Raw genomic sequence first — 27,864 nt, forward strand, 5'->3', positions numbered from 1 at the left:
GGTTGGTAGGGGATCTCTGTAAGGGTGATGAAGAGATCCTGGCTGTTGGGGAAATCAGCGTTGTGAGCGCTGTCGACTGCCTCGTCCTCCTCATCTCCTTCCTCATCTTCCCCGTCCACTAACATGTCCGAGGAACCGGCCGTGGACAATATCCCATCCTCAGAGTCCACGGTCAGTGGTGGGGTAGTGGTGGCGGCCGCACCGAGGACGGAATGCAGTGCCTCGTAGAAACGGGATGTCTGGGGATGGGATCCGGAGCATCTGTTTGCCTCTTTGGTCTTCTGGTAGCCTTGTCTCAGCTCCTTGATTTTCACGCGGCACTGCGTTGCATCCTGGCTGTATCCTTTCTCTGACATGTCTTTAGAGATCTTCTCGTAGATCTTTGCATTCCGTTTCTTGGAGCTCAGCTCGGAAAGCACGGACTCATCGCCCCACACAGCGATGAGATCCAAGACTTCCCGATCAGTCCATGCTGGGGCCCTCTTTCTATTCTGAGATTGCACGGCCATCACTGCTGGAGAGCTCTGCATCGTTGCCAGTGCTGCTGAGCTCGCCACGATGTCCAGACAGGAAATGAGATTCAAACTGGCCAGACAGGAAAAGGAATTCAAATTCAAATTTTCCCGGGGCTTTTCCTGTGTGGTTGGTCAGAGCATCCGAGCTTGTACTGCTGTCCAGAGCGTCAACAGAGTGGTGCACTGTGGGATAGCTCCCGGAGCTATTAGCGTCGATTTCCATCCACATCTAGCCTAATTCGACATGGCCATGTCGAATTTAGCGCTACTCCCCTCGTCGGGGAGGAGTACAGAAGTCGAATTAAAGAGACCTCTATGTCGAACTAAATAGCTTTGCGGTGTGGACGGGTGCAGGGTTAATTCGATGTAACGGCGCTAACTTCGACATAAACGCCTAGTGTAGACCAGGCCTGAGTGATGTAAACATCTGAGGAGATGTTTCTCAACTGGTGCAGCCCTAGCACCACTGTTTTTCTCCTTCAGATACAGACTGAGAACTCTGCAGTTTACAAGGTGCAGAAAAACAGGCAGAAGCAACATTAGCCCAAGAGGAAAGTTGGTCTTTTGCTTGAAGCACTGAGCTAGAATTCAAGGGATCTGGATTTAAGTCCCAACTCCTATGTGATGTTGAGGCAGTGACCCTCTGTGCCTTGGTTCTCCTTTGTAAAATGTGACTAGGAAAGTTTCCTTTGGCTTTGCCTACAGCGGAAAGGCTTTTTTTCCAGTATAACCTAAAGTATGAATTTAAACCAATACACTTACACCTGTCAGGGATGGTCTAAATAATACTTAGTCCTGCCATGAGTGCAGGGGACTGCACTAGATGACCTCTCGAGGTCCCTTCCAATCCTATGATTCTGTGATATGGGGTCACAAATTGCGCTAGCCCTTTAAGAGGGTTGGGGTGCCACTGCACTTGTCCCAGCTTAGCTCTCCTCCCCAGATGAAGGAGCTAAGTGCTGAACTCATGTGACAAAGAGCCTGTGACTAAACCAGGCTTGTTGGGGCCGGAGAGCGAACAGCCTGTGGAGCATGAGCAGGGAGGAATTGCAAACAGCAGTAGAACTGGGAGATCCGAGGAAGTCGGAATTAGTGCTTTATAAAGAGTGGGAGGAGAGTGAATCCAGGAAGAGGCCCTGGGAAATCGGAAACCCACAATGAGGCTATCTGAGGGAGGCTAGATAGCCCTGTTACGGAGGGTTCCCAGGATCGGAAACCTGTAGTAGAGAGTGGATGTGGGTGCCCCCATACTGCTGTTGTGTGTGAGGAGGATGGAAAGACTGTATTGTCATCTAGTGAGGTGATGTGGTGAGCCCTGTGACCAAGGGAGGATGACAGGTCTGACTAGTGCCCAGCACCTAAAGTGTTAGATGCCAGTGGTTGGCTGGAGTGAGGGAAACTGAGGCAGCACATGGGCCTGAAGCCAAGCTGTGTAGCTTCCTGCTGCAACTTGTATAATCCCTATGTAGCTGTTCTTGTTATGGTATAAGTCTCTTTTGGGTTAGTTTATGTGGCTTAGGAAGGGGGTTAAGCTAAAGCAAAAAAAGCCACTCTGACTCTGGAATAAGAGTGTCCACATGGACAGTTATGCTGGCATAAATGGAAAAATTCTCCTGTGTAGACAAGGCTTACATCTGCCTTGTCTGTGAGCTCATCAGGGCACAGGCTAACTTTTAAGCTTTGTCTACATGGGAACACATCACCAGTTATAGCAGTGTTTCATTTTTTTCTTGATCCTGAGACCACTGAAACCAATGGTAATTAGGATACTGGATTCCCCCACTGCAAGTGTTCCCAACCTGACTATTGTGCTTGTCAAGATCCAGCAGTTTAGCTTATTAATTACTACTGTTACAAGCAGTTATGATTCTAGTAGGCCTATCTTAGCTGACAGAAAATCTTAAAGCAATATTGTAATCAGAAATAGGACTTTAATATCAGTATTGACTTTGCTTATTTATGGAATTAGTACTTATTATCATACCTCCATCAAAGTCTGGCCCCTGAAATTCTTGAGGGGATGAAATAGGATGGCAGGAGTCTCCTAGCTGTGATATTCTGCCATCTTGGTGGCAGTGGAATAGAGTCCTGTCTAAAGGCATTTGATGTTTAGAAATGTGTTTGAAAAAAACTTTACCTTCCCCTGTAAAATAACATAAATTGCTTGGCATCTGGTCATGTTTTTTGTGCACAACTTCATAATTTCTGGGATGAGAAGTATTCTTTAGATGGTGTGTAGTCCTATACTGCTTTAACAACAACAACCACCATTTCTTTTTCAGAGGCATTCAAATGCATCACAGTCGCTCTGTGAAATTATTCGCCTGAGCAGAGTCCAGATGTTACAAGTGTAACCCTTCTGCTCATCTAAGTTGGCAGCAACAGGGGCCGGGTTCTGTATCTATGGGTTCCGTTTCAATAATGCAAAACCGGCTCGAGCCCCCACCCAGTGACCTGGGACAATTACATACCACCCTCTGGGCGCCTCTAAGAGGCAATACTTCCCCTCTCGCAAGCACGGAGTCTGAGTGTAGCAGAAAATGTTTAATAACATGAGGTAAACGACATCAGCATTAAATTGGAAAAAACACCACAAACAGGATTCATAACACAAACCAGGAGCAAAAAACCCACCCCAGCAAATTGGGCTGTGTCCTTTCCCTTTGGTTCTTGAATCCAGCAACCCAAAAATCACTGAGAGTCCCCAAAGTCCAAGACCCTCAAAGTCTCTTGGGTCCAGCAACCCCCCAAAGTCCCAAAAGTCCAACAACCACCAAAGTCTCTGTCCCTGGTCAGTGCAGCCCCAGAGTAAAAGGTGGGCATGTAGGGTGTTAAGGGGCACCTTACGTGATCCGAGGCCAGCCGGCCATCTCTCCATGGGGTTCTGCTGCAGCCTTCACCACTTTCTGCCATCCCACGAACTGCTCCGCTCCACGAACTGCTCCGCTCCGCTCACCGATCTGTGAGCCGACCTATGAGCCGCTCCAGCCGTCTCCACAAATGGCACCGCTCACCGACCTGTGAGCCGCTCCAGCCATCCCCGCAAACAGTTCCGCTCACCATTCCTTGAGCAGCTCCAACCATCCCCAACGGGCTCCACACCGCTCACTGCTTAGCCAGCCACTTAGCAATATAGCTTCAGGCTCCCCCACTATTTAACACAGCACTCAGTGATCTCAGCTCTTAATAACTTCAGCACTTTTGTGATTTCAGCTCTTAGCAATTTCAGCTCAAGAGGAGCCCCAGTGCACCATTAGCCCAAAATGAATTCAGCTCAGCAGTCTGTAACTAGACTCCTAATGGAATCAAAGTTAGCAACATTCAACAATGGAGAGAGAAGATGGTGCAATTGGTGTTTCAAGCCATCAAAGCAGGCTCAGAGCATCAGGCACAAATACCTATCCCTATCCCCATCCTCTCTTAATTCACTGGGTTTTGTAACCCATGCCCCTTGTCTAGCAAGTGCTACTTAATTACTGGTGAGTCTCTCTGTCATACAACAGTTCCACTGGCCTTGATTCCCAGAATCAGGGTAACAACACTTTATTCTTCCTGCTCTTACAACAGAGAAACTGGGGATCCCACACCAGCCAAAGTAACCACTTTCAGTTGTTCTTGTCCCAGGCTAGGCGGGTAGGTGTGTCTATGCAAACAAGGTCAGCCCCTGAAGTTCTTTTCAACCCTCACCATAATTCACCACCAGATGTCAGGGTAGAGCTTATCCTGACTCTGCTTACAGCAGTACAGAACAGTTCAGAACCAGACCCGCTGCTTGCAACTCTAGAAAAGTATGTTGGACAGTTTAACTTCTGATTTATTTGCCTTGTACCTCTGAGAAGAGGGCCAGTGCAAGGAAGTTTCGCGCCCTAGGCGAAACTTCCACCTTGCACCCCCCACCCAGCCCTGCGGCAGCTCCCCGCCCCCCCTCCACCCTGAGGCGCTCCCCCCTGCGGAGCTCCCCCCCGCCCTGAGGCGCCCCCGCCCCCCCCCGCGGCAGTTCCCCCCTGGCACGGGGGACCGTGTGGCAGCTCCTCCACCGCCCTGAGGCACCCCCCCACGGCAGCTCCCCAGGCCTGGGGAGCCGTGCGGCAGCTCTGACCCAGGGGTTCCCCTGGGCTGCCGGGGGCACGCTGACCCAGGGGAACCCCTGGGCTGCCGATGGCGCGCTGACCCAGGGGAACTCCTGGGCTGCCGGCGGCACGCGGACGAGGGCCAGTGCAAGTTTCGTGCCCTAGGCGAAAGTTCCACCTTGCGTTCCCCCACCCCCAGCTAACCCCGCTCCCCCACGGCAGCTAACCCAGCCCCCCACCCGGGGAGTCCGCCACCCCCCCGAACCGGGGAGCTCCCCCCCCGCAGCAGCTTCCCACCACACCCCCCACCCGGGGAGCCCTCCCTGCAGTAGCTATCCCCCCCCCGCAGCTAATCCCGTCCGGGGAGCCCCCCCATCTGTGGCAGCTAATCCCGCCTGGGGAGCCCCCCCAGCTCACCTCGGCTCCGCCTCCTCCACTGAGCATGCCGGCGCCGCTCTAATTCTCCCGTCCCAGGCTTGCGACGCCGATTGGAGGAGACTTAGAGCGGGGGCTGTGTGCTCAGCGGAGGAGGCAGAGTGGAGGTGATCTGGGGCGGGGAGTGGTTCCCCTGTGCATCCCCCCCTGTTACTGCGGGCGGCCCTCCCCGCGCCCCCCCACCCCAGCTCACCTTCACTCCACCTCCTCGCAGGGGTGGCATGTTTGTAGAAATTTTGGTGGTGCCCAGAACCCGCCCCCGCCCAAACTCTGCCCCCCCAAACTCCACTCCCCACCTGCCTAAGTCTCAGGGAGGGAGTGTGGGTGAGGGAGGAGGTCTGGGGTGCAGGCCCTAGGCTGGGGCAGGGGATTAGGGTGCAGGGTGCAAGCTCTGGAAGGGAGTTTTGGGATGGGAGGGGTGCAGAGGGATGGGGTGCAGGGGTGATGGCTGTGGGGTGTGGCTGCAGATGAGGGGTTTGGAGTGTGGGAGGGGCTCAGGGCGAGAGTAGGGGTGTAGGGGGTGAGGGCTCTGTCTGGGGCTGGGAATGGGGGATTTGGGGTGTGGGAGGGGCTCAGGGCGAGAGTAGGAGTGTGGGGGGAGAGGGCTCTGGCTGGGACTGGGGATAAGGTGTTTGGGGTGCTGGAGGGGCTCAGGGCTTGGGCAGAGGGTTGAGGGTGCGGTGGGGGGGTGAAAGCTCTGGCTAGGGGTGTAGGCTCTGGGGTGGGGCAGAGCTGGGGATGAGTTTGGGGTACAGGCAGGTTGCTCTGGGACAGGGGCCAGGGAGGAGGTCTCCCCCCATCTCTTTCCCTGCCAGCAGCAGCAAGCTCTGGGGTATGAGCCCCCTCTTCCCGCCCCCCCCCCAGCAGCACACTCACCCCCACCACTGTCACTGCATGTGCTCCGAGGGTCCCTCTCAGGTCCTGGAATCTCCCTCGCCTCCCCCATGGTGGGGCACTGTGTGTGCCTCCTCCCCTGCTGTTGCCCCTGACTGTAGCCTCACTGGGGGTGAAGGATGGGGGTGCCTCCTTGCCCAGCATGGGGCAGGAGCAGTGACTGCGGGCAGGGGAGTCCCCTGTGCTGCTGGAGGGTCCCATTGGAAAATGAAAGGGTTTGAGGGGTAAGGGCAGGCTCAGAGTCAGTCTGCCCTGGCAGTGGTGGCAGTGTAGGGGGGGGGCACTAGGACCCTGCGGCAGTAGTTGTTGCAGAGAAGCAGCATGGAGGAGACAGAGACAGACAGGCTCTGCTCCGGGACAGAGACTCTGGGGGCTTGAAAGGCGAGCGGGGGGGCTGGGGCAGCAAGTCGGGGCCAGGGGACACTTGGGGAAGGCTGGGGGGGCTGCAGGTGGGGTTGGGGGGGACACATGGCCCCAAGTATTGCTGGAGCTGGGCCCCTGGCTCTGAGTATTGCTGGTGCCCGAGCACCACGTGGATCGGCTTTTAGGCGCCCCCAACCACTAGGCGCCCTAGGTGGCCGCCTAGTTTGCCTAAATAGTTGCACCGGCCCTGCTCAGCGCCTCGGCTTCGATGTAAAGCACTCTCTGGCACTGCGTGTTTCTCAGCACCTGTCCAGTACTGAGAGAGAAGCACAAGAAACTGGTCCGAGAGAGGACACTGCCCAATATCGAGGAAGGACAAACATGGAAAGTGTGACCCGTGTTGGACCACAACTCCACTCCTGTTCTGCTAGCAGCACCATAGACTCCACCGTGCTCGCAGGTGCCATTGAGTCCGGTGCGGGGCCATCTGCCAATGCCAGGGGATCATCATGGTGCCAGCGGGATCGCAGTGCCTTCCAACCTTGAGACCTTTGCAAGGGCCAGGGCCCTGATGGGACAACTACTGGCTCTGATGAGCGTGTCGAACAGAATGGAGCATGTTGCCCCGATCTCATATCCAGCACCAGGCCCTTCGGTACTGACCAGAGGAAAACTGGCCTTTCTGCCATCGGCAAAGATGTCTCTGGTACGGCACCGGTCGATGGAAACAAAGGGTACTGCTACCCCATGGTCTCCTGAAGAGTTCTCTTCCTCAGAGTCAGAGGTGGAGCCCTGTGCAGAGCCAAAGGGCCACTGCCAATATCTGTCCTACATCCCGCTGGATCTTGGTGTCTTCAAGCTGGCTCCGATCCCCCTCCCTGGCTCCGACCAAGAAGCCAAAGAAAACCACGAGGGGAAGATCCCCCATTTCCCGTAAGGGCTCTCCTCCGTCCTGTCCTTTCCAAGACCCGTGCCGGGCGACTTGACACCTCCATCACGGAGTTGGGCCCCAGCTCAAGTAGAGCGGTCCAGCCCATCCTGCACTATGCCTGCCACCCCAGACAGTGATTAGGTCCTCTGTCATCTAGAAGTCCCGTCGACACCGGAGGCCCTGCAGGCAGCGCAAGAGATCCTGACACTACCAGTGCTGCCCACACCAGCTCTGGCAGTACCCTGGTCAAAGGGTAAACCCACCTTGGGTCCTTACTGTGTGTCCCCACCTCAGCGGCACCGCTCCCCATCACGGGGGATGTCCTGTCAATTCTCGCCCACTCGGAGCCGTCAAATTAGGGAGGAAAGCTCAACGAAGCCGTCTTCGGTCTCCGGGCCCTTGGCACTGACACGCACCCCCCAGCAAGAGCATCGCGACCAGCTGTTCATGTCTCCAAGGCCTCGGCACTGGTCACGCGAACCATCATTTGAACGTGGCCACTGGTAACTGATGCCCGTTGCCGACACATGGACCCCCGCCGTCGGGAAATCAGACAATGCGGTACCAGTCGAGCAGCGTGAGGCGTGGATCGCAGGTCTACCGATGCCGATCTGCTGAACACCAGTGGTCCCTGAGTTCCCGCATGAGGGACTGGTCTCGGTCGGTCAGGTCGACGTCGAGGCGTAGCGGCTGGCACCGCATGGAGAAGGAACGCCGGTCCACTCGATCATGATTGCCTGTCAGCGACCATTCTGCCTCCGGCTCCAGAACTGAGCAGGTGTCCTTGATGGCAGGACAAGCCCCGGCACCAGCGGTACCATCCAATTGTCGGGAAGGCAACTGGCCCCGTGGCCCCAAAGCCAATGGCTACCAGCTGCCTGGTACCCCTGGAACCTGTGGGGGTTTCCCCAGCTCTTGGAGACAGTCCGCTTGGTGGCGGAGTCCTCAGATAGGCCATCAGCCTCAGCATCCCACCCTCCAAGAGAAGTAGAGGCCCTGTAAGTTAGGACACCCTAGGCCCACGAGCAGACAGGGGAACAGTCTGCTGGACCACCAGGGGACGTGGCGACTCCCACAGCACTGGCTTCGTCCTCGAGGAGGGCATGGCTGTGGCCAGGGTGGCCCTCCAAGCAGGTTCGGACGCGGCGGACTCCGCAGCTGGCACCATGGCCTCTGCCATCTCATGCAGCGGGCATCCTGGCTGCTCCTCTCTGGCCTGTTGACAGAGGCTCAGCAGTCAATGCAGGACCTCCCCTTCGACGGCCAGGCCCTGTTTGCAGAACAGACTGACAGTAAGCTGCATGAGCTAAACGACTCCTGCCCCACCCTGAAAACTCTAGGGCTGTACGTCCTCGGTCCAGCCTGTAAGTGGTTCAAACCGCACCCAGCTCAGGGTCAAGACAGCCAACCCCAGTAGGGCCGCCCCCCAAAAAGAGCAGGAGCTACAAACACCGTCCGAGCTACCCACCTTCTCCCTTCGCCCAATCATGTTCGACCTGCAATAAGCAGGGGAGCAAGTGGGCGTTTTGAGGGTGGGCCCGAGGGCGATCTACCAGACTATACCCTGGATCTATCTTTCCCGCCTTTCTCCAATCGCCTTTCTTTTTTCTTCCCAACATGGACTACCATAACTTCAGACCGCTGGGTCTTCAGTACAGTGGCGCAGGGTTACACCTTCCAGTTTCTGTCTTCCCCCCCTACACCCTTCTTCCCCGTCCCTCTTTAGGGACTTCCCTCATGAGAATCTCCTCGCACAGGAGGTAGAAGGGTTGCTGCAGCTGGGTGCGATGGAAGAGGTTCCTCATGAATACAGGAACAAGGGGTTCTATTCCCAGTATTACTTAATCCCAAAGGCCAGGGGCGGTCTACGGCCCATCCTGGCCCTGCAAGACCTCAGCAAATACCTAAAGAAGTTGAAGTTTCACATGGTCTCCCTGACATCCATCATCCCCTCCCTAGATCCGGTAGACTGGTTTGCCACTCTTGACTTGAAGGACATGTATTTTCATACAGCGATCTTCCAAGCACACAGGCACTTCCTACACTTCACAGTGGGGTCGGACCACTACCAGTTTGCGGTCCTCCCTTTCGGAGACAAAGCAAGGGTCATCCTTATAGCCACTACTTGGCCGTCACAACATTTGTTTGGTATGCTGCTGGACCTGGCAGTAACACCCACACTTCCACTTTTGTCCCGCCCAGACCTGATCTTGCAAGATCACAGCTGTTTACTCCTCTTGAACCTCAGGGCCCTCCACCTGACCATGTGAATGTGCCATGGTTGATCCCAGCAGAACAGACCTGTTCAGAACAAGTCTGCCAGGTCTTGCTAGGTAATGGGAAACTGTCTACTAAAGTGACTTACCTAGCCAAGTGGAAGCATTTCTGTGTGGTCTTCCCAACGAGGTCTCTCTCTGACTTGGTTGCCCCTCCAGTCTGTGCTGGAATACCCGCTCCATCTGAAACAGGGACTAGCTTTTTCATCAATCACAGTGTATCTAAGAGCAATCTCAGCCTTCCACCCGCTGATGGACAGTATGTCGATCTTCTCTCATGAAATGTCCATCCTCTTCCTGAAGGGATTAGAAAGATTTTATCCTCAGATTCGCAAACTGATTCCACCTAAACCTGGTCTTATCAAGACTCATGGGCCTCCCCTTTGAGCCCCTGGCATCGTTCCCGCTCTTGTATCTCTCCTGGAAGGTTGGCTTCCTGGTAACAATTACTTTGGCCAGGAGGGTCTCAGAAATCAGGGCCGTTACATCAGAACCTCCGTATATGATGTTCTTTAAGGACAAGGTTCAACTGCATCCCCACCCAGCGTTCCTTCCAAAGGTGGTCTCATAGTTTCATAGTAATCGGGCTATTTCCTGCCGGTTTTCTTCCTGAAATCGCACAGGAATGCAGAGGAGTGGCATCTCCACTAGCTGGATGTTAGACGCGCCCTGGCCTTCTACGTGGAGAGGACCAAACCGGTCTGTAAACCACGCAGCCCTTTGTGTCAGTAGAAGACAGGATGAAAGGCCTATCGATTTCAACCCAGAGAATTTAATCCTGGATCACTCCCTGTATGTGCACATGCTACAAGCAGGTGGGCAGTCCAACCTCTTGCCATCTTGACCATCCATTCGACCAGGGCTCAGGCTTCAGCAGCAGCATTTCTGGCCCATGTCCCGGTCCAAGACCTCTGCAGATCAGCGACCTGGTCGTCAGTTCATACCTTCTCCATCCACTATGCTATCACCCAGCAGGCCAGAGATGATGCCAAATTTGGCAGAGCAGTGTTGCAGTCTGCATGTCCATGAACTCTGAACCTATCTCCTTGGTCACCGCTTGTCATCTAATGTGAAATGGACATGAGCAAGCACTCGAAGAAGAAAAAAAGATTACTAATCTTTCCGTAACTCTTGTTCTTCAAGATGTGTTCCTCATATCCGTTCCACAACCTCCTGCCCCCCTGTCGGAGTTAGCTGGCAAGAAGGAACTGAGAGGGTGTGGGACTATTAGGCCCCTTTATGCTGGTGCATGAGCTCACGGCACCAGAGGATGCTAGTTGCCTTAATAGATACCACTGAGGGAAAAATCTTCAGCAATGGTGAACGTGGCGTGCGCACACCTAATGTGGAATGGACATGAGCCACACAGCTTGAAGAACAGTGGTTACAGAAAGGTTAGTAACTTTTTTTATTCAAAAGCCAGTTTAATGAAAGCTAAAAAGTACATTTTAGCCTGTGTAACGCACAGACTATAAGCCTTTTTCTGAGCCACTTATAGTTTGGTTATTCATTAGTGATCAACTACCTCTGTAATGTATTGACTTTGTTTAATGGAGCAAAATAGAGAAAAAGCAATTGCACTAAAATGCAACAAAATATCCTTTCCTTTCTTTGGAAAGGAGCATGCTTTGGTATGACATACCAAAATAAAGCAGAAATAAGTGGTCCAGAAGAAGGATGTATCATGGGGGGCAAGACAAAGTTTCTGTATACACGGTGGAAAAGATTAGGGAAGCTCACTTTAGAGATATGCTTAAGAGGATCTGAGGTCTATAAAAAGACAGAGGAGAAAAGGTAGATCATTTGTAGATCACCAGGGACATCTGGTAAAATTGAAAGGCTACAGATATAAAAAAAAAAGTGCATTTTTCATAAGGAAACCTGCAGAAATCAGTGTTTTAAGATTATAATTGTGGTCAAGAGCATACAATTTGAAGGATAGTGAGAATATCCATATTTGTAGTAGGTAGTGTGACAGACCCAGACCAGTGGGGTACAGGAGTCTGGTAGAGGGCAAATATACTGGTCACTGGATGAATAGTTTTCTGTTCCCTGAGTGACCAGAGCAGGGGCTGCACTAGAGTATCAGGAACCTGCTAGAACCAGTTAAGGCAGGCAGGCTAATTAGGACACCTGGAGCCAATTAAGAAGAAGCTGCTAGAATCAATTAAGGCAGGCTAATCAGGGCACCTGGGTTTTAAAAGGAGCTCACTTCAGCTTGTGCTGCTGGAGGACTGAGAAGCACAAGTGTTATCAGACACTAGGAGGAAGGTCCCGTGGTGAGAATAAGGAAGGTGTTTGGAGGAGGCGATGGGGAAGTAGCCCAGGGAGTTGTAGCTGTCATGCAGCTGTTACAGGAGGCACTATAGACAGCTGCAGTCCACAGGGCCCTGGGCTGGAACCCGGAGTAGAGGGCGGGCCCGGGTTCCCCCCAAACCTCCCAATTGACCTGGACTGTGGGTTCTTCCAGAGAGGAAGGCCTCTGGGCTGTTCCCCAACCCACATGGTGAATCTCTGAGGCAAGAAAATCCGCCAATAAGTGCAGGACCCACCAAGATAGAGGAGGAACTTTGTCACAGTAGGTAGGATGCTTTCTTAGAAAGGAGATAAAAATCTCCATTCAGGGCACAACTGAACCACTAAATAACAGGGACACTTCTTCCTAATCCCTGTTTGCTGTTTATTGTATAACTGTCCACTATGAGCTTTTTGCCTTCCTTGGAAGCAGCTGGTATCGACCACTGTCAGACAGTTTATCTGAGTACACAAACCACTCGTCTGATTTGGTATTGCAATTCCTAAATTCCTGTTCACAGGGCCGGCTTTAGCAAGAGCGGGGCCCGATTCCCGGGGGCGGGGCTTGCTGCAAGCCCCGCCCCCAGGAATCGAGCCGCACTCTGGCCGTGTTCGCCGGGCTTGGGTCCGGCCCAGAGCCCCTGGGCGGCCGAAGCCGAGCCATGGGGGCCAGGCTGGAGCTGTGCTGCGGGGGCCGGGCCTGAAGCCGCGCCGCGGGGGCCGGGCTGGGGGCCGGACCCGAAGCTGCGCCACGGGGGCCGGGCCGGGGGCCGGACCCGAAGCCGCGCCACGGGGGCCGGGCCGGGCTGGGGGGCTGGAGCCACGCTGCGGGTTGGGCCGGAGCCATGCCACGGGCCGGCGCAGTCGGCCGGAACCGGGGCCGGACTAGGCCATGCCTCCCCGGAGCCCTCCTCGCGCCCCCCACCACCCCGGGTTATCTAGTGCTGCCTGCCCGCCAGACAGATCTAGATTGCTACCTTATCTTTGCTATCTCCCCATGCTCAAATTCTTTCAGCCAACCTACGTAAACGTACTTTGCTTTTATTCTTTCTTCCTGAGTCATTCCTTAATATTTTTGTTCTTTTAATTCCTTTTAAATGTGTCAGCTGTATATAGTGCATTAAGTACAGTCCCATCAGTGACATTAAGGACTGGTTATCTCCCTGGTCTGAAGTGGTACCTCTCTGTATGCTGCCAAACCTGTGGTGGTTTCGCCACTGTATTGCACTTGAAAACCTGTATCTAGTTGGCGATCTTCTTGCCACATAGATTTTCCCACTGAATATGTATTTTTGCCTTATGTTCTAGCATGCATTTTTTCCAGGTTGACTTTTATTTCCTACTTATGCTTCAACCTTTTTATTAGTTGCCATTATTTTTGTCCTCCTTGGCTTTGCATACATCTCCATTTTATATAATCTTAATTTGGTATGCTGTTTGTATAATACGTTATATTAGTGTAGGGTGTAAAATAAAACTAGGCCTAAGCCATTTAAATGTTCTTCATATTCTGCAGTGGATGCCATTTTAAAATGATTTTACAAATGCAAAGTTTACTATGGTATTCCCTATACTTGGAATGGGAAATACCATAAATCTCTTGGTAGGCTTAATTACTGTGAGTAGTAACCATCCAGTTTTAATAGCACCTTCTTAAGGAAGACTGTTGCTATTTCCTAAAGACATTTTGAATGATACATTGTCACAGTTCAGGGCAACTGCACTTGTATTCCCTCTCTATGGTCCCTCGAGGACACCCACTCTAGGCTTCCTCAGCAGTCACATCTCTTGGACAGAGACCCAGGTCTCCACTCCCTCCTGATTAGGGTTTTTCCAGGATGCACAGTCCCCTTCTTACATTGTGTGATATTCCCAGCAAGCAGCATTTGCACTTAGCTGTTTATATCATTTGGAGAGAAAGCAAAGTGCCCACACAACCCTATCTAAGCAAGCACACTTATTCTTAAGGTGAAAGCATTACAGAAAAAAATATTAAACAATAAAAACCTACATGCATGCTAATAAGCTTACCAGAGTTCACCCCAACTAACCTCGGGCTCGGATAGGTGTCAGTTCTTCAAAACCCACAACTGAGTTTTTCCCCATAGTTAAAAGGTCAGAACTATCTCAGATTCAGAACCACCATGAATAGTTTGGTCTTTCCTTTATTCAGCTTGGGTCTTTGATCTTTAGGTTCCAGGAACAGGTAATCAACAATATTGTCTCCTCAGGGGGTAGCTTCAAAAATCTGGGTTTTTGCATAACTGGATGTGGGAAATTTACATTCACGTCCCCCTAGAGATTCCCAGGAGAACCACTTAACACTGTATGTCCTAAAAGTCCATTCTTATCTGGCACATAATTTAATACGGTCATTTGAAGTTCATAACACTTGCCAGGATTCACATAACATTCTCTTTCCCTTTCCCCCCAGCCCCAGGCTATAAACAATACATATTGGGGAGACTACAATGGGTCATATTGGAAGGTGAACTGTTAGGCTGGAGGGAGGTTACCAGTGGAGTTTCTCAGGGAACAGTCTTGGGACCAATCCTTTTAACATTTTTATTAATGACCCTGGCACAAAAAGTGGGAGTGTGCTAATAAAATTTGCAGATGACACAAAGTTGTGAGGTAATGACAGTACAGAGGAGGACTGGAATATCCTACAAAAAGATCTGGATTTCCTTAAAAACTGGATTAATAGAAATGGGATGAAATTTAATAGTGCAAGGTCATGCACTTAGGGACTAACAATAACAGTTTTTGCTCTAAACTGGGGATTTATCAGTTGAAGCATCAGAGGAGAAAGACCTGGATGTATAGGTTGATCACAGGATAAGGCTGGTAAGCCTAATTGGTTGAAACTGTAGTACAGAACAGAATTATCAGACACCTAGATGAATACAATTTTGTTGGGGAACAGTCAACATGTTTTTTTGTAAAGGGAAATCATGCTTCACCCATCTATTAGAATTCTTTGAGGAGGTCAACAGGCATGTGGACACGGGAGATCCAGTGAATATAGTGTACTTAGATTTTCAGAAAGCCTTTGACAAGTTCCCTCATCAAAGGCTCCTAAGCAAAGTAAGGTGTCATGGGATAAGAGGGAAGGTCCTCTATGGATCAGTAACTGGTTAAAAGATAGGAAACAAATGGTAGGAATAAATGGTCAGTTTTCAGAATGGAGAGAGGTAAATAGCGGTGTTCCCTGGGGGTCTGTACTGGGACCAGTCCTGTTCAACATATTCATAAATTATCTGGAAAAAGGGATAAACAGTTATGTGGCAAAATTTGCAGATAACTATTTTGAGTAGTTGGGTAAGTCCAAAGCAGACTGTGAAGAGTTACAAAAGAATCTCACAAAACTGGGTGACTGGGCAACAAAATGGCAGATGAAATGCAGTGTTGTTAAATGCAAAGTAATGCACATTGGAAAACATAATCCCAACTATACATATAAAATTATGGGGTCTAAATTAGCTGTTACCACTCAAGAAAGAGATCTTGAAGTCATTGTGGATAGTTCACTGAAAACATCTATTCAGTGTGCAGTGGCAGTCAAAAAGAATGTTGGGAATCATTAGGAAAGGGATAGATAAGACAGAAAATATCACATTACCTCCATATAAATCCGTGGTACACTCACTTCTTGAATACTGCATGTAGATTGGTTGCCCCATCTCAAAGATATATTGGAATTGGAAAAGGTACAGAAAAGCGCAATAAAAATGATAAGGGATATGAATCAACTTCCATATGAGGAGAGATGAATAAGACTGGGACTTTTCAGCTTGGAAGAGAGATGATTAAGGGGGGATATGATAGAGGTCTATGAAATCATGACTGGTGTGGGGAAAGTAAATAAGGAAGTGTTATTTACTCCTTCTCATAAGACAAGAACTAGGGGTCACCAAATGAAATTAATAGGCAGCAGGTTTAAAACAAACAAAAGGAAGTATTTCTTCACACAATGCAGTGTCAGCCTCTGGAACTCTTTGCCAGAGGCCTGTTGTGAAGGCCAAGACTATAACACGGTTCAAAAAAGAACTGATAAATTCATGGAGGATATGTCTATCAATGACTATTAGCCACGATGAGCAGGGATGGTATCCCTAGCCTCTGTTTGCCAGAAGCTGGGAATGGGTGATGGGATGGATCACTTGATTACCTCTCTGTTCATTCCGTCTGAAGCATCTGGCATTGGCCACTGTTGGAAGACAGGATACTGAGCTAGATAGACCATTGCTCTGACCCAATATGGCCACTTTTATGTTCTTACAATGACTGTGAGCCACCAATGAGCTGCGGCTGTGAAAAAGTAATGCAGTCCTAGGATCCATCAGGCAAGGTATTTCCAGTAGACACAGGGAAGTGTTAATACCATTATACAAAGGATTGGTGAGACCTCATCCGGAATATTGTGTGCAATTTTGGTCTCCCATGTTTAAGAAAGATGAATTCAAACTGGAACAGGTGCAGAGAAGGGCTACTAGGATGATCTGAGGAATGGAAACCTACCTCATGAGGTAGGAGACTCAATGAGCTTGGCTGAGGGGAGATATGATTGCTCTTTATATATATACTTCAGAGGGATAAACACCAGGGAGGGAGAGGAGTTATTTAAGCTAAGCGCCAGTGTGGACCTGACAAAAATGGATATAAACTGGCCATCAACAAGTTTAGGCTTGAAATTAGACCAAGGTTTCTACCTGTCAGAGAAGTAAAGTTCTGGAGCAGCCTTCCAAGGGGAGCAGTGAGGGCAAAAAAACTGACGTCCAGACTGAGCTTTATACATTTATGGAGGGGATGATATGGTGAGACTGCCTACAATGGCATGTAGCCGATCTGTGACTGCTAGTAACAAACATCTCCAATGGCTGGTGATGGGATACTAGACGGGGAGGGCTCTGAGTTACTACAGAGATTTCTTTCACAGGTGGGTGTCTGGTGGATCTTACCCATATACTCAGGGTCTAACTGATCACCATATTTGGCGTCGACAAGGAATTTTGCCCTGGGTCGATTGGTAGACCCTGGGGGTGTTTTGTCTTCCTCTGCGTCATAGGGCACAGGTTGCTTGTAGGTTTAAAATAATGTAAATGGTGGATTCTCTGTAACTTCAAGTCTTTAAATCATGATTTGAAGACTTCAGTAACTCAGCCAGAGGTAGGGGTCTATTACCGGAGCGGGTGGGTGAGGTTCTGTGGTCTGCAGTATGCCGGAGGTCAGACTAGATGATCATGATGGTCCCTTCTGGCCTTAAAGTCTGAGTACCTTTGGACTCCAAGTTACTTAATTTTAATTAAATAATGATTTTCAAGTATATTACAGGAAGTTGCCATGTCTGTCACACATAATGGCATTGCTAAATTTTATTAAAAAATCTCAGATCATTGAGTATTTCTAAGAACTCTCTCATAATTCTGAATGTTGCCAGTGACAGCTGCCAAATTTCTTGTTTCCATATAAGAAACATAATTGATCTTAATCAGAGAGACAGAAAAATTAATATTTAAATGTATATTTTTTCACTATGTGCCTTTGTGTAGCCAGTACTTGAACATAAAAATATGAAAGTATTGTAGGAAATGAAGGGTAGGATTGGAAGTATGGACATCTGGGTTGTCTTTCTGACTCCACTTTTGTCCCTCTATTTCCCTATCTATAAATTGACCAGTACTGATCTACATCATATGGCAACTATGGGTTGTAAAATTGCTATTTAGGTGCCAAATGTGTGTAGATTTGTCTTTCTAAAACAATAAATTGCTATCTAAGCCATATACAAAATTTTAAAGTATTTAAGAGATTGCCAGTTACTGTCTGACTTTCTAGAACTACACTGCTGCTTGTTGTGTTCAGTGAAAAGACCCCAGTATGTGTAATCAAATCCTTTTGAATTTGTCTTGCAGGATATGTTTTTTAAATACACATGGAATAACTTCTTGCATACTCAAGTAGAAATCTGTATTGCATTGATTCTTGCAAGTCCCCTTGAGAGCACAGAAAATGGCATAATTACAGATCAGGACTCCATTGGGGACAATCTCTTACTGAAACATGTAAGTTGTGCTTTTGTGGACCTTTTGATGTTGTAAGCCTTGTTCTTAACTATTGTAGCTGTTTTCTCTTTCTAGTGGAAATAAAACCGTGTCTTATTAAATAGAGGCATGGAATAAAAAAAAGATTTAGTGACAGTTCACTACCCATGTTGAAGGCATGGTTTTGTTGATGCATGGTAGATTGCTCTCCAGTCTGCTAGGGGCTGGGAGGGCTGCAGCAGTAGCTCATCCATCCCTAGGATGAGACTGTTGTGTGGGACAACTAGTGTCTTGGGTCTGTCTGAAGAGGAATCCCTTTAACTTAAGAGTAGATTTGACTAGCTCTGCAGAGAATCCTTTCTGGTTTGCTGGGAGGCTTGTAAACGTTGTATGATTTGGGACCCAAAGTTAGGGTAATCTGGACATTCTGGACTAATTAATTTTGTCATTCATGAAAATAGATTTTCTGAATATAGCTCATAGTTCACTTACGGACAGATTTTCAAAAATGTTCAGTACTCAGCAGATTGTGTTGAGAACAAAGGGACCTGAACACTCACTTAGGTGCCTAAATAGGAGTTGTAGGGTGCTGATCTCAAGAATTTTGGTCTTTAATATAGTGAAAAGGGCTTAATGCACTTTGAGTTTTGTTTTGTGAACTTAAAAACACATTATGTGATCTAATAGTTTTCTGCCTGAAACTAATTGCTACTTCTATTTGAAATTATCTTAATATATGATCCTTTGTACTTAAGCTTCTAGAAACACTAAGCAAACACTTTATTTTAATAGCTTTTTCTTAAGTGCCAATTAGTGGAACGAATACTTGAAGCATGGGAAATGAATGAGAAGAAACAGTGAGTAACAAAGCCTTTACTCCTTTCCCAGAAATTGAAGTGCTACATTAGGGGGCTCAGAGCTGGAGGTTGGGGGGCAGGAGGGGGTGTGGGCTGCTGGATCCGGGCGGCACTCACCTGTGGCAGCTCTCCACAAGCGGTGACATCCCTTCCGCTCCTAGACAGAGGCGTGCCTCCGCCCGCGGGCGCTGCCCCCACAGCTCCAATTGGCCGCATTTCCCGACCAATGGGAGTTGCAGGGCCAGTGCTCAGGGTGGGGCGGAGACAGTGCACAGAGCTGCCTAGCCTCTGTCTAGGAGCGACAGGGACATGTTGCCGCTTGCAGGGAGCTGCCCAAAGTGAGCACCGCTCTCCCACTCCCCAATCCCCTGCCCTGAGCCCCCTCCCGAACCCAAACTCCCTCCCACAGCCCGAGCCCCGCAACCTCTCCCACACTCCGAACCCCTCGTGGCCGTTCCTCCACCTAGGAACAGCAGGGACATGTCTCCCCTTCCGAGGAGCCACGCGGAGTCAGGTAGGGAGCTTGCCGGCCTCGTGCCAACCGGACTATAAATCGGACTTTCAATGAAGATCAGAAATGCTGGTTTATAGAGCTTTCCAGTTAGTAAAGTGCTGGATAACACAGCTTTTACTGCAATGTGTTCTTCCCTACCTCACCTTAAAATAAATTTTACAAGAGGCATAAACAAACATGGAATATGTTGAACATGCTTTTCTTCATTTGTCAGTAGGTGTGAGGTGTAATTATCTTTTGTACATGAATAAAAATACAAGTTAAGCTGGTAAAATAACTTGAGCAAGGAAGCACACTGACACTTGGACTAGAGCTTCTGTTGGCCTTTAATTTTCTGATTTCAATTCCTTATACTTTTCTTCCCCTGGCAATGTTGGTTCTTCCCAGACTGAACCTGTTGGTCCAATAAGTATAGGGTTTGGAAATTCCCAACTGATTCTGGTGTGAGCCCTTGGTCCAACTCTTGTTCATCAGACCCTCCTGTACATCAGGAAGAGGTACTGAGAAGTGCCATTCCTGGCACACTGACCTCCAGGTCTGGGGTTCACAGCCTGGAGGAATCCTTCGCTCTACTCCTCTCATCCAAAAAGAGGGCCTCTTCTCCAACCACTTCCAAGTTGAGTGAGAGGCCATGCCCTGATACAGGAGTGTTAGGATCACACAAGGAGAATGCTACCATTCTCCCAGCTCTGATGGGCAAAAGCACTCTGAAACCAGCACTGTGTGTAGGGGTGGGGCAATCCCTGGTATGGGCAAGAGGAAAAACAAAAGTGGGTACCTCCTACACAGACACACAATTGTAATGAGTCATTGGTACCAAAGACTGCAATGAGACTGATGCTGGTGGCGCCATGAAAAGAAGGGAGCCCATCCCACTCCCTTGAGTCGAGGGCTAGGTATGCTGCCCAGAGGACATGGCCATCTTCACTAACCTGGAATCCCCGCTCCTGTCAGAACAGATCCTGAGCAGGGACATCTCCGCACCATTGGTCCAGGGCATGCAGGAAAGGGAGTGTCGCTCACTGATACCATCTACCAGACGGTGTGTAAGGATCCAAGGATCAATGGCACCGCCCATGGATTTTGAATCTGCTACCTCATCTGATGAGTGTTAGGGGGCGAGTGCCATCACTGAGACAAGGGGTCAGTCCAGACAGAGGATCCAGAGTCTCTTGGGCATAGTCTGTATCTCATAAGAGAGATTGTGCACCTCAGAACCAATGGTACCCTACTCCATGGAGACCACCCCAGTTCCCTTTTGTCTCCTCACATTAGCCTTACTGGGGTCCATGGGATCCATACGTGCGACATCCTGAATTCTTACAGTACCACAGGGAATCCAGACAGCCCTCCCTTTGCAGAGAAGATCCTGAACCACAAAAACTAATGGAGGGAAGAGGAGGAACCACCAGCTCAAACGGGGTTGGAATCTTCAAGCGCAGGCGAGGTGGTTGCACCAACCTCATCATTACCATGTGATGACTACAGACAATTTAAAGACCAACTGAGGAGGACAACTGACAGACCTTTCCACATGTTCCACTTTTACCTCAGGTTCTGAGGAATGTGAAGCAACAGGGAGTATCAATGATGTTGATTTGCTCCCAGATGGCCCAGGCAATTCTGGTTTCCCAGCATTCACCAGATATCAGCATGCCCATGCATCCATATTCAGCTCTTCCCAGACCTGTTGACCAAGGACAGAGGCAAGATCAGACATCCCACTCCAGCATCCCTCCACCTGATAGCCTGGTATTTGGATGGGCAACAAACCTAGAAAGTGCATGTCCAGAAGCACTACAATCTGTCCTTAACAACAGTAGGAAGGATTCCATACAAGTGCTACAGAGAAAAGTGGAAAGGAGTTTTCGGCTTGGCACCAACATTGTCTAATAACCCCGAAAGATGACAACATCCCTGTCATTTTGAATTACCTTTTTTCCTGAAAGACTTCGGAAGTAGCTCTTAGCTCTATGTGGATTCACTTAGCATTTATCAAGACCTGTCACCCTCTTGGGTGAAGAACAACCAGAGGGGTGAAGAATGTTTTTTAAAAGATAGTGTTGGTGTTAGAACCTCTGATAACAAAACATACCTTGACTGGGACCTCAGTCTAGTCCTGTCAGCATTAACAAAGACTGTGTGAACCCTTGGCATCATGTTCATCTGTCGATGAAGGTTGCCTTTCTGGTTGATATCACCTCAGCCAGAGGAGTAGGTAAGCTGGGGGCCCTCCTGGCTGATCTGCCTTACACTTTCTTCCACAGACAAAATTTCGCTGAGACTACTTTGGAAGTGAATTTTTGATGTAATCTCTGAGTTCCATCTAAATCAGAATATTCACTTAATCTGTTTTCTTTCCAAAGCTTCATGGTACCAGTGAAGGATAGGAGACTTCACTCCGGACATCTGTTGGACCTTGGCTTTCTACCTACAAAGGGCAAAGTGCTATTTAAATCCTTCGTGGAATATAAGGGAGGGGAAGTAATCTCCTCTGACACTTTCCAAATGGATTTTGGGCTCCATCCTGCTTTGAGTTAACGATGCCCCTTCTCCACCATTGTGTGAGGACTCACTCAACTAAAGTTGAGGCTGCATCAGTAGGTTCCCTTCAAGACATCCCTCTCCTCAAAAGCTGTAAAGCGACAATGTGGGGCTCTGTTCGCACCTTTACAAAACATTACAGTCTTGTGCAAGCTCCTTCATCTGATGCTTCCTTCAGCAGAGCAGTCCTCTGATCGGTGGTGCAGCAGATGTCCTTGCACCCCCCTCCTCAATTAATACTGCTTGTTAGTCATCCACAGGATTTACACATATAGACGATTACTTGAAGGAATGTTCCCTATCTTGTATAGTAATTGGAGTTCTTCAAGATGTGGGGTTCCTATCTCTGTTCTGCGACTGCCCTCCCCCTCTGAAGTCTTAGGGCTATTTGTGGTAGAAATTGTTGGTCTGCACCACTCCTTATGCCCTCAGTTCACCACATGAGGAGGAAAAGGGCACAGGCACAGACCAATGGACACAGCTGGCAAGAATCTTCTGGTGTTTGGCTCATGGAGCGCATGCATACCAGCAGTGGAATACCAGTAGAGACCCATATTTTGAAGAACTCAGTTACTGTACAAGCTAAGTAACTTTTCATTCTGCAAAGATCTTGGTGTGCTTTGTTGGACAGTGTTGTTGACACTGAACTCTCATGAGGAAGTAGTATGGAAAATGACTCCCTACAGATCTACTAACCTCAAGCTCCCATTAAAAGATGTGCAGACTTTCTCAAAGATGAACCAATGTTTAGCACACAGGCCAGTTCTCTGACTTTTTCATGTAAAGCAGCTTGATACCTGTGGCTGGTAACCTACTACAGTAAAGAACTGAGAATGTATTGCGTACGCATGGAAGTGACTCGTGTAAGAAATATGCAATATGCAAACCCACCTTTAACTCTTATTGCACACTGTAGTAAATGTAACGAAAGAAATCCCAGTTGTTTTGTTCTTCAGTAAGTTTTTTTTTTTCCCCTAAGGATTATTAAAATTGGGAGCCTAATGTGAGACTTAGGGTAGGTCTACACTGGGGGGGCGGAGAATCGATTTAAGATACGCACGTAGCTGAATTCGACGTATCTGAGCCGACTTACCCCGCTGTGAGGACGGTGGCAAATCGACTGCCGCGGCTCCCCCATCGACAGCGCTTACTCCTACCTGTGTTGGTGGAGTACACGCGTCGATTCGGGGATCGATTGTTGCGTCCCGACGAGATGCGATAGATTGATTTCTACCCGCCGATCCAGGCGGGTAGTGAAGACAAGCCCTTACATTCCTGTGACAGGACACCAATTAATTAATATTACACACTATTTATATAGCACCAAAAATTATGCCTGACAATTCAGACAAGGACCTTCAAGCGCTTACAATCTAAACTTCACGAGAGTTGTTTTGGGGGAGGGGATGCATTATAAAGCAAAATTACGGAGGGGCTGTTCTTGGCTTGGTTCTTTAACTTTTACAATCTTTTTGTCTTTATAATAGAACATAGTCTCTCATTTTCTGATGTTGAATCCATATTCTTCTTCCTTTCACTGTTTTTATTCCTGGCCAAATGCTCTGGTCTTGTGGAGTCTGCTTCTCTTTTTGATATAGACAGAAATGAAAGAGACCAGCTATTAGTTAGGTTTTCATACTATGCCCATTTCCGTGATATCCAAATACTTCCAAACCCACAATAGGAAGTAGTACCTCCAACCACCAAAATAGACCATGATTTAAATGGGGAGAGAAACTGCCGGTCATTTCTCTGCCTCATATATGGACAGTTATAAGGATAACAAGTCATCTGTTATGCTAATTTATACACGTTTTAGGCTGATAGGTGTACTGTAGGAATGAGGGAGAGGGAGGAACTGGTAATTAAATAAACAAAAGCAGTCACTCACTTCAGGCCTTCAGTCTCCTTAATTCATTACCAAAAAATAAATAAATTAAATAAATAAATTCCTAAATCCTGAGCAATCACTCATGTAGGATTTATAGAGCACCAGATAGAAAGGGAGAGGTAAAACAATGTTTACGCCTGAGGGCATTCTGCGCCAAAATATTAAAAATTCTGCACCAAAAAAATTAAAATTCTGTACACAATATTTTAAAATGCTGCAAAATTCTTTAAATGTTATTTGTCAAATAAATGTGGAGGCTCCAGCATGGCACTGAGGAGCACAGGCCACTGGCTGCACAGAAGTGAGAGATCACTGTGCAGCTCCCTCCACCCCCATCCCAGACAGACTCAGCAGTGAGGCTGCACCCAATCCTAACACAGTGCAAGGACAGGGCCTGCCCCAGAAACACCCCAGAGCCCCGCCCCTCTGTGCTCAGTCGGGTATCCGGGTGTGGAGGGGATCTGGATGCAGAGGGGCTTGTTGGGGTGGGGAGGGGTTTGGTGCAATAGTAATGGGACTCTGCAGGGGGTCCAGGTGAAGGTGGTTGAGGCTCAGCAGGGTCTGGGTGTGGGAGGCTAGGCTCAGTGGGGTGGGGTGGGGTCCAGATGCTGGGGGAATGGGGCTCAGTGGGGTGGGTATTGAGGTGCAACTGGTTGGGGCTTGGTAGGGCGGAGATCTGAGTGTGGGTGGCTCGAGGCTCATCGGGAGGGTTCTGAGTGCAGGGGATGGGGGATTAGGTTCAGCAGGAGGGTCTGGGTATGAGGGCGTCTGGATGCACAGGGGTTGGGCAGATGAGGGAGCAGCTCCTTGTACAGAGATCCTTCCCCCTGCAGCTGAGGAGCGATGGGTGCAGGAAGCAGAGGGAGAGGGTGTGCGAGTTTGCAGAGCTTTCTGCAGCTGGGGGAGAAATCTGTGGGTGGGTCTGACCTGGCCGCGAATGCTGTCCAGGGGAAGAGGAAATCCCGTCCTCCCTAGCCCAGCCCGGATTAGCAACTGAGCCTACACATGTTAGGAGCCACCAGCTGGGTCTTTCTCAGTTCCATCTCCTGCCCCACAGTGATTTACCTCTCTGCCGGCTGCCCTGGGCACCCAAAACATACTGCCAGGAAGGGTTGCTTGACCGCTCCTGTGGCTTCCCTTTGCTTCCCCATCAGAAAGTCATTTTTCTGCAGGGAAGCAAAGAAATCTGTGGGGGTCATAAATTCTTTGCATGTGCAATATTCTCCCAGGAGTAAATGTTGTACAGATTAAGTCTGGAAGAACACCACACTTGGCTGTAAGTGTGCACACAGTGTATGTCAGTGCTTAAGCTTGCAATTCTTAAATAACTTCTCTGCTTTCACAATGCTCAAAGAGATTCTGCTTGATGGTTGTGTTTCTCCATTGAGGGGCTTGTCTTGCCTCTCTAAATACAGTAACTGACAACACTCCATGTGGATCTCAGTGCTTTAATCAATTAACTTTAAAAGCAAGACCAAGTGAGTTTTAAATTGGATTGAATTGTAGCTAAAAGACTCACGAGAACATCTTGTCTTGGTTCTTATTGTGGGTTGGGGTGGTGAAATATTCACTATAATCAGGTTTGATTCATATCATCAAGAAAGGGCATCAGTTAAGAGACTTTGATAAAAGTGTAACTCTTAATAAGGTGTCTAATATTAAAATGGGGTTGAGACCCATTTTGGGATCGCAACCCACAGTTTGAGAACCCCTGCATTAAGCTATATTTGAATTAAGGCCACTTCCATTCTGAATGTGTCTCCACACAGGGGTTTAATGCAGTCTTTCAAACAGGGCTATGTTAATGTGAATTACGCATCTTTTAGTTTGTGCCAGCAGCATCCATGTGGGGCAGTTAGAGCATAACATTTTGGTGTACTCTGCTTTTCACACCTCCGTAGTGTGCATTGTGGCACAGTGTAGACAAGTCTTTAATTCATTAAACAAAACCTAATTAAGATCACTTTAATTCTGCATGAGTTTCCACACGGGTTTAATGCATTTTAACTAATCTACTTTAACACCTTTAGTTAATTTGGATTAATTTTCCTTAGTGTCCCTATGTAGACAAGCTCTTTGTGCAAGATATGGCGTCTAAGTTTTCTTTCTCCTGGGCTGCCCATCTAGTTGCTTTTATAACTGAGAAGCTCCATTTGAACAGCAGACTGGATGCCTGCCTGCCCAACTGGGCAAGTGGTTCTTTAACCCAATCTTGCTTGTCCTCAAATGAAGCCAATATGTCCAGGCTGAGGACAGATATCCCTGTCCTGCAACCAGCTGCTGGTATTTGGCAGTGCAGCTCAGATCTAGATGTTTGTCTAACTTTCAGTTTCTCAAGGCTAGGCCAGCTCCGGCTAGGCTTAACTGTTGTCCTTCAGCCCTGCAAGGTGTCATTCTGGGAGCTGTTATTTCCAGTTCCTTGTCAGGCATGTTAGCTTTGGCAGCGGAACACTTTGGACAAAGACCTAGGAATTTCTAGTAATGTCCGGAATGCCATTCTCAACTACAGTCCCAATTAATCTAGTATGTAGAAGTTTGTTAGGCTAGCCCTGGGACAGAATTTACAAAATCTGGGAATATTTTATTGTAGCCTAAATTAGTGAATTGTCTTAGCACTGTTAGAGACTCAAAACTCCCTTTCTGGAATATTTTGAAGTATTAAGTGAAAAGTATTAGTTTTCAGGAAAGGTGTCTGAACATCCTATGTGAGGTAAAAAGCAACAGAGGGTCCTGTGACACCTTTAAGACTAATAAGTATTGGAGCATAAGCTTTTGTGGGTGAATGCCCACTTCATCAGACGCCAGTGAGACCCTCTGTTGCTTTTTACAGATTCAGACTAACACGGCTACCCCTCTGATACTTAACACTATGTGAGGTAGGTTCTCCAAACCTGTTAGCAAATTGGATCTAATATTAAATGGATTTTCGCTCTTATTCTGACCAGACTAACTTCCCTCAAAACTATGTAGAAGCAGGAGAATAACTTGATGACTAAACATGCTTCTCTTTCTTTATGGATAGCTTTATGCATTTTAAAAACAGTTCAGAGAGGGAGCCCAAAAAACGTGTTTTAGCAGCCCAAAAACGTTTTGGTTTGAAGTATACATTACTCATTCTCCTTCCGAGTATTTAAAGTACTTTGCTTCCTCGCTTGTCTGGTCTAAATTTTTGTGTTGCTTCCTTGGATTTATAGGCTTAGCATTCCATAACTACAAAATACTTCAACAGCCAGCTATTTGGGAAAATGAACATTTGAACAACTCTTTTTCAGGGCTGAAGGAGGAAGGTGGCATGGTTATATGGGTCATTTAACAAGGATAGCTAACTGTATTGTGCACAGTACTGATAAGGGGCCAAACAGCGCACTAGTACAACAGCTATTAAAGGTAACATTAAACTTCTGCAAGTTTGTTTCACCATTCTGTTAGTTGGATTTGTACAATTAAATTATGCTAGGAATTTAAAAGGCAGCTTTTAATAGGGGCTTTCGTTCCAAAAGCTGTTTGTCCAAGGGAAAGAAGCAAAGGTCTTACTGTTTGTGTAAGTCCAGGTAACCTATTAAATTAGGATACCCTTAAATATATGACTTGCTCTCCCCAAATTTAGGGAAGCAGTGTCCTGGCTTCTTCAAATAAATGTGAGTGGGGGTTGCCTGCTAAATTCCCTGTGAGCTGTGTGGCCATGCAGCAGCCCATTAAGCACTGTGCAGGGGCTTAGGAAACCCAGCCCCGGCGAACCTGCTGCAGCCGGGGGACAGGTGCTCCTCCCCCAACCTCAACCCAGCTCTGGCCTGGACCTGCTGTTGCCGGGGGACAGGTGCCTCTCCCTCAACCCAGCCACGGCTGGGAGAGAAGTGCCCGGACCCCACCTAGCCTGGCCCCCCGACCTGCTGTGACCGGGGGACAGGTGCCCCTCTCCCGGCCCCCACCTAGCCTGCCCCCTCCTCCCCAACCTGCCATAGTCAGAGGATAGGTGCCAGTCTCCCGGCCCCAGCCCACCCCTCGACCTGCCATGGGTGGGGGAGAGGGACCTATCGCATGGCCCCAGTCCCAGAGCTGCTGCAGCGGGGAGAGGTGCCTCTCCCTTCCCAGCCCAGATGCTGCTGTGGAGAGAGAGCTGGGGGGAATCCTCACTCCCTGCCATAGCCCTGGGGCAGCCTGCACCCCAAACTCCTCATCCCTGGCCCCACCCCAGAGCCCTCACACACATACACACCCCATGCCAACCCCAGCCC

General features: G+C 48.8%; 1 protein-coding gene across 5 annotated transcripts in view; it reads left to right on the forward strand.

Moving 5' to 3' along the window:
* The first annotated feature begins 6,397 nt into the window (after positions 1-6,397).
* Positions 6,398-27,864, forward strand: part of LOC101940099 (serine/threonine-protein phosphatase 6 regulatory subunit 3-like) — a 44,696-nt gene continuing 23,229 nt past the window's right edge. For 3 of the 5 annotated variants that reach the window (XM_065591950.1, XM_065591951.1, XM_065591952.1), the window contains exons 1-2: positions 6,398-10,878; positions 17,695-17,844. In XM_065591950.1, coding sequence (XP_065448022.1) covers positions 10,801-10,878; positions 17,695-17,844 — 228 coding nt within the window. In that variant the 5' untranslated portion in view covers positions 6,398-10,800. Of the gene's footprint in view, positions 10,879-17,694; positions 17,845-18,615; positions 18,681-26,901; positions 27,017-27,864 lie in introns of all 5 variants that reach the window. The other 2 variants (XM_065591953.1, XM_065591954.1) reach the window with 1 other exon arrangement.

This window comes from Chrysemys picta, chromosome 4, assembly GCF_011386835.1.
Source record: "Chrysemys picta bellii isolate R12L10 chromosome 4, ASM1138683v2, whole genome shotgun sequence".
Taxonomy (NCBI): Eukaryota; Metazoa; Chordata; order Testudines; family Emydidae; genus Chrysemys; species Chrysemys picta.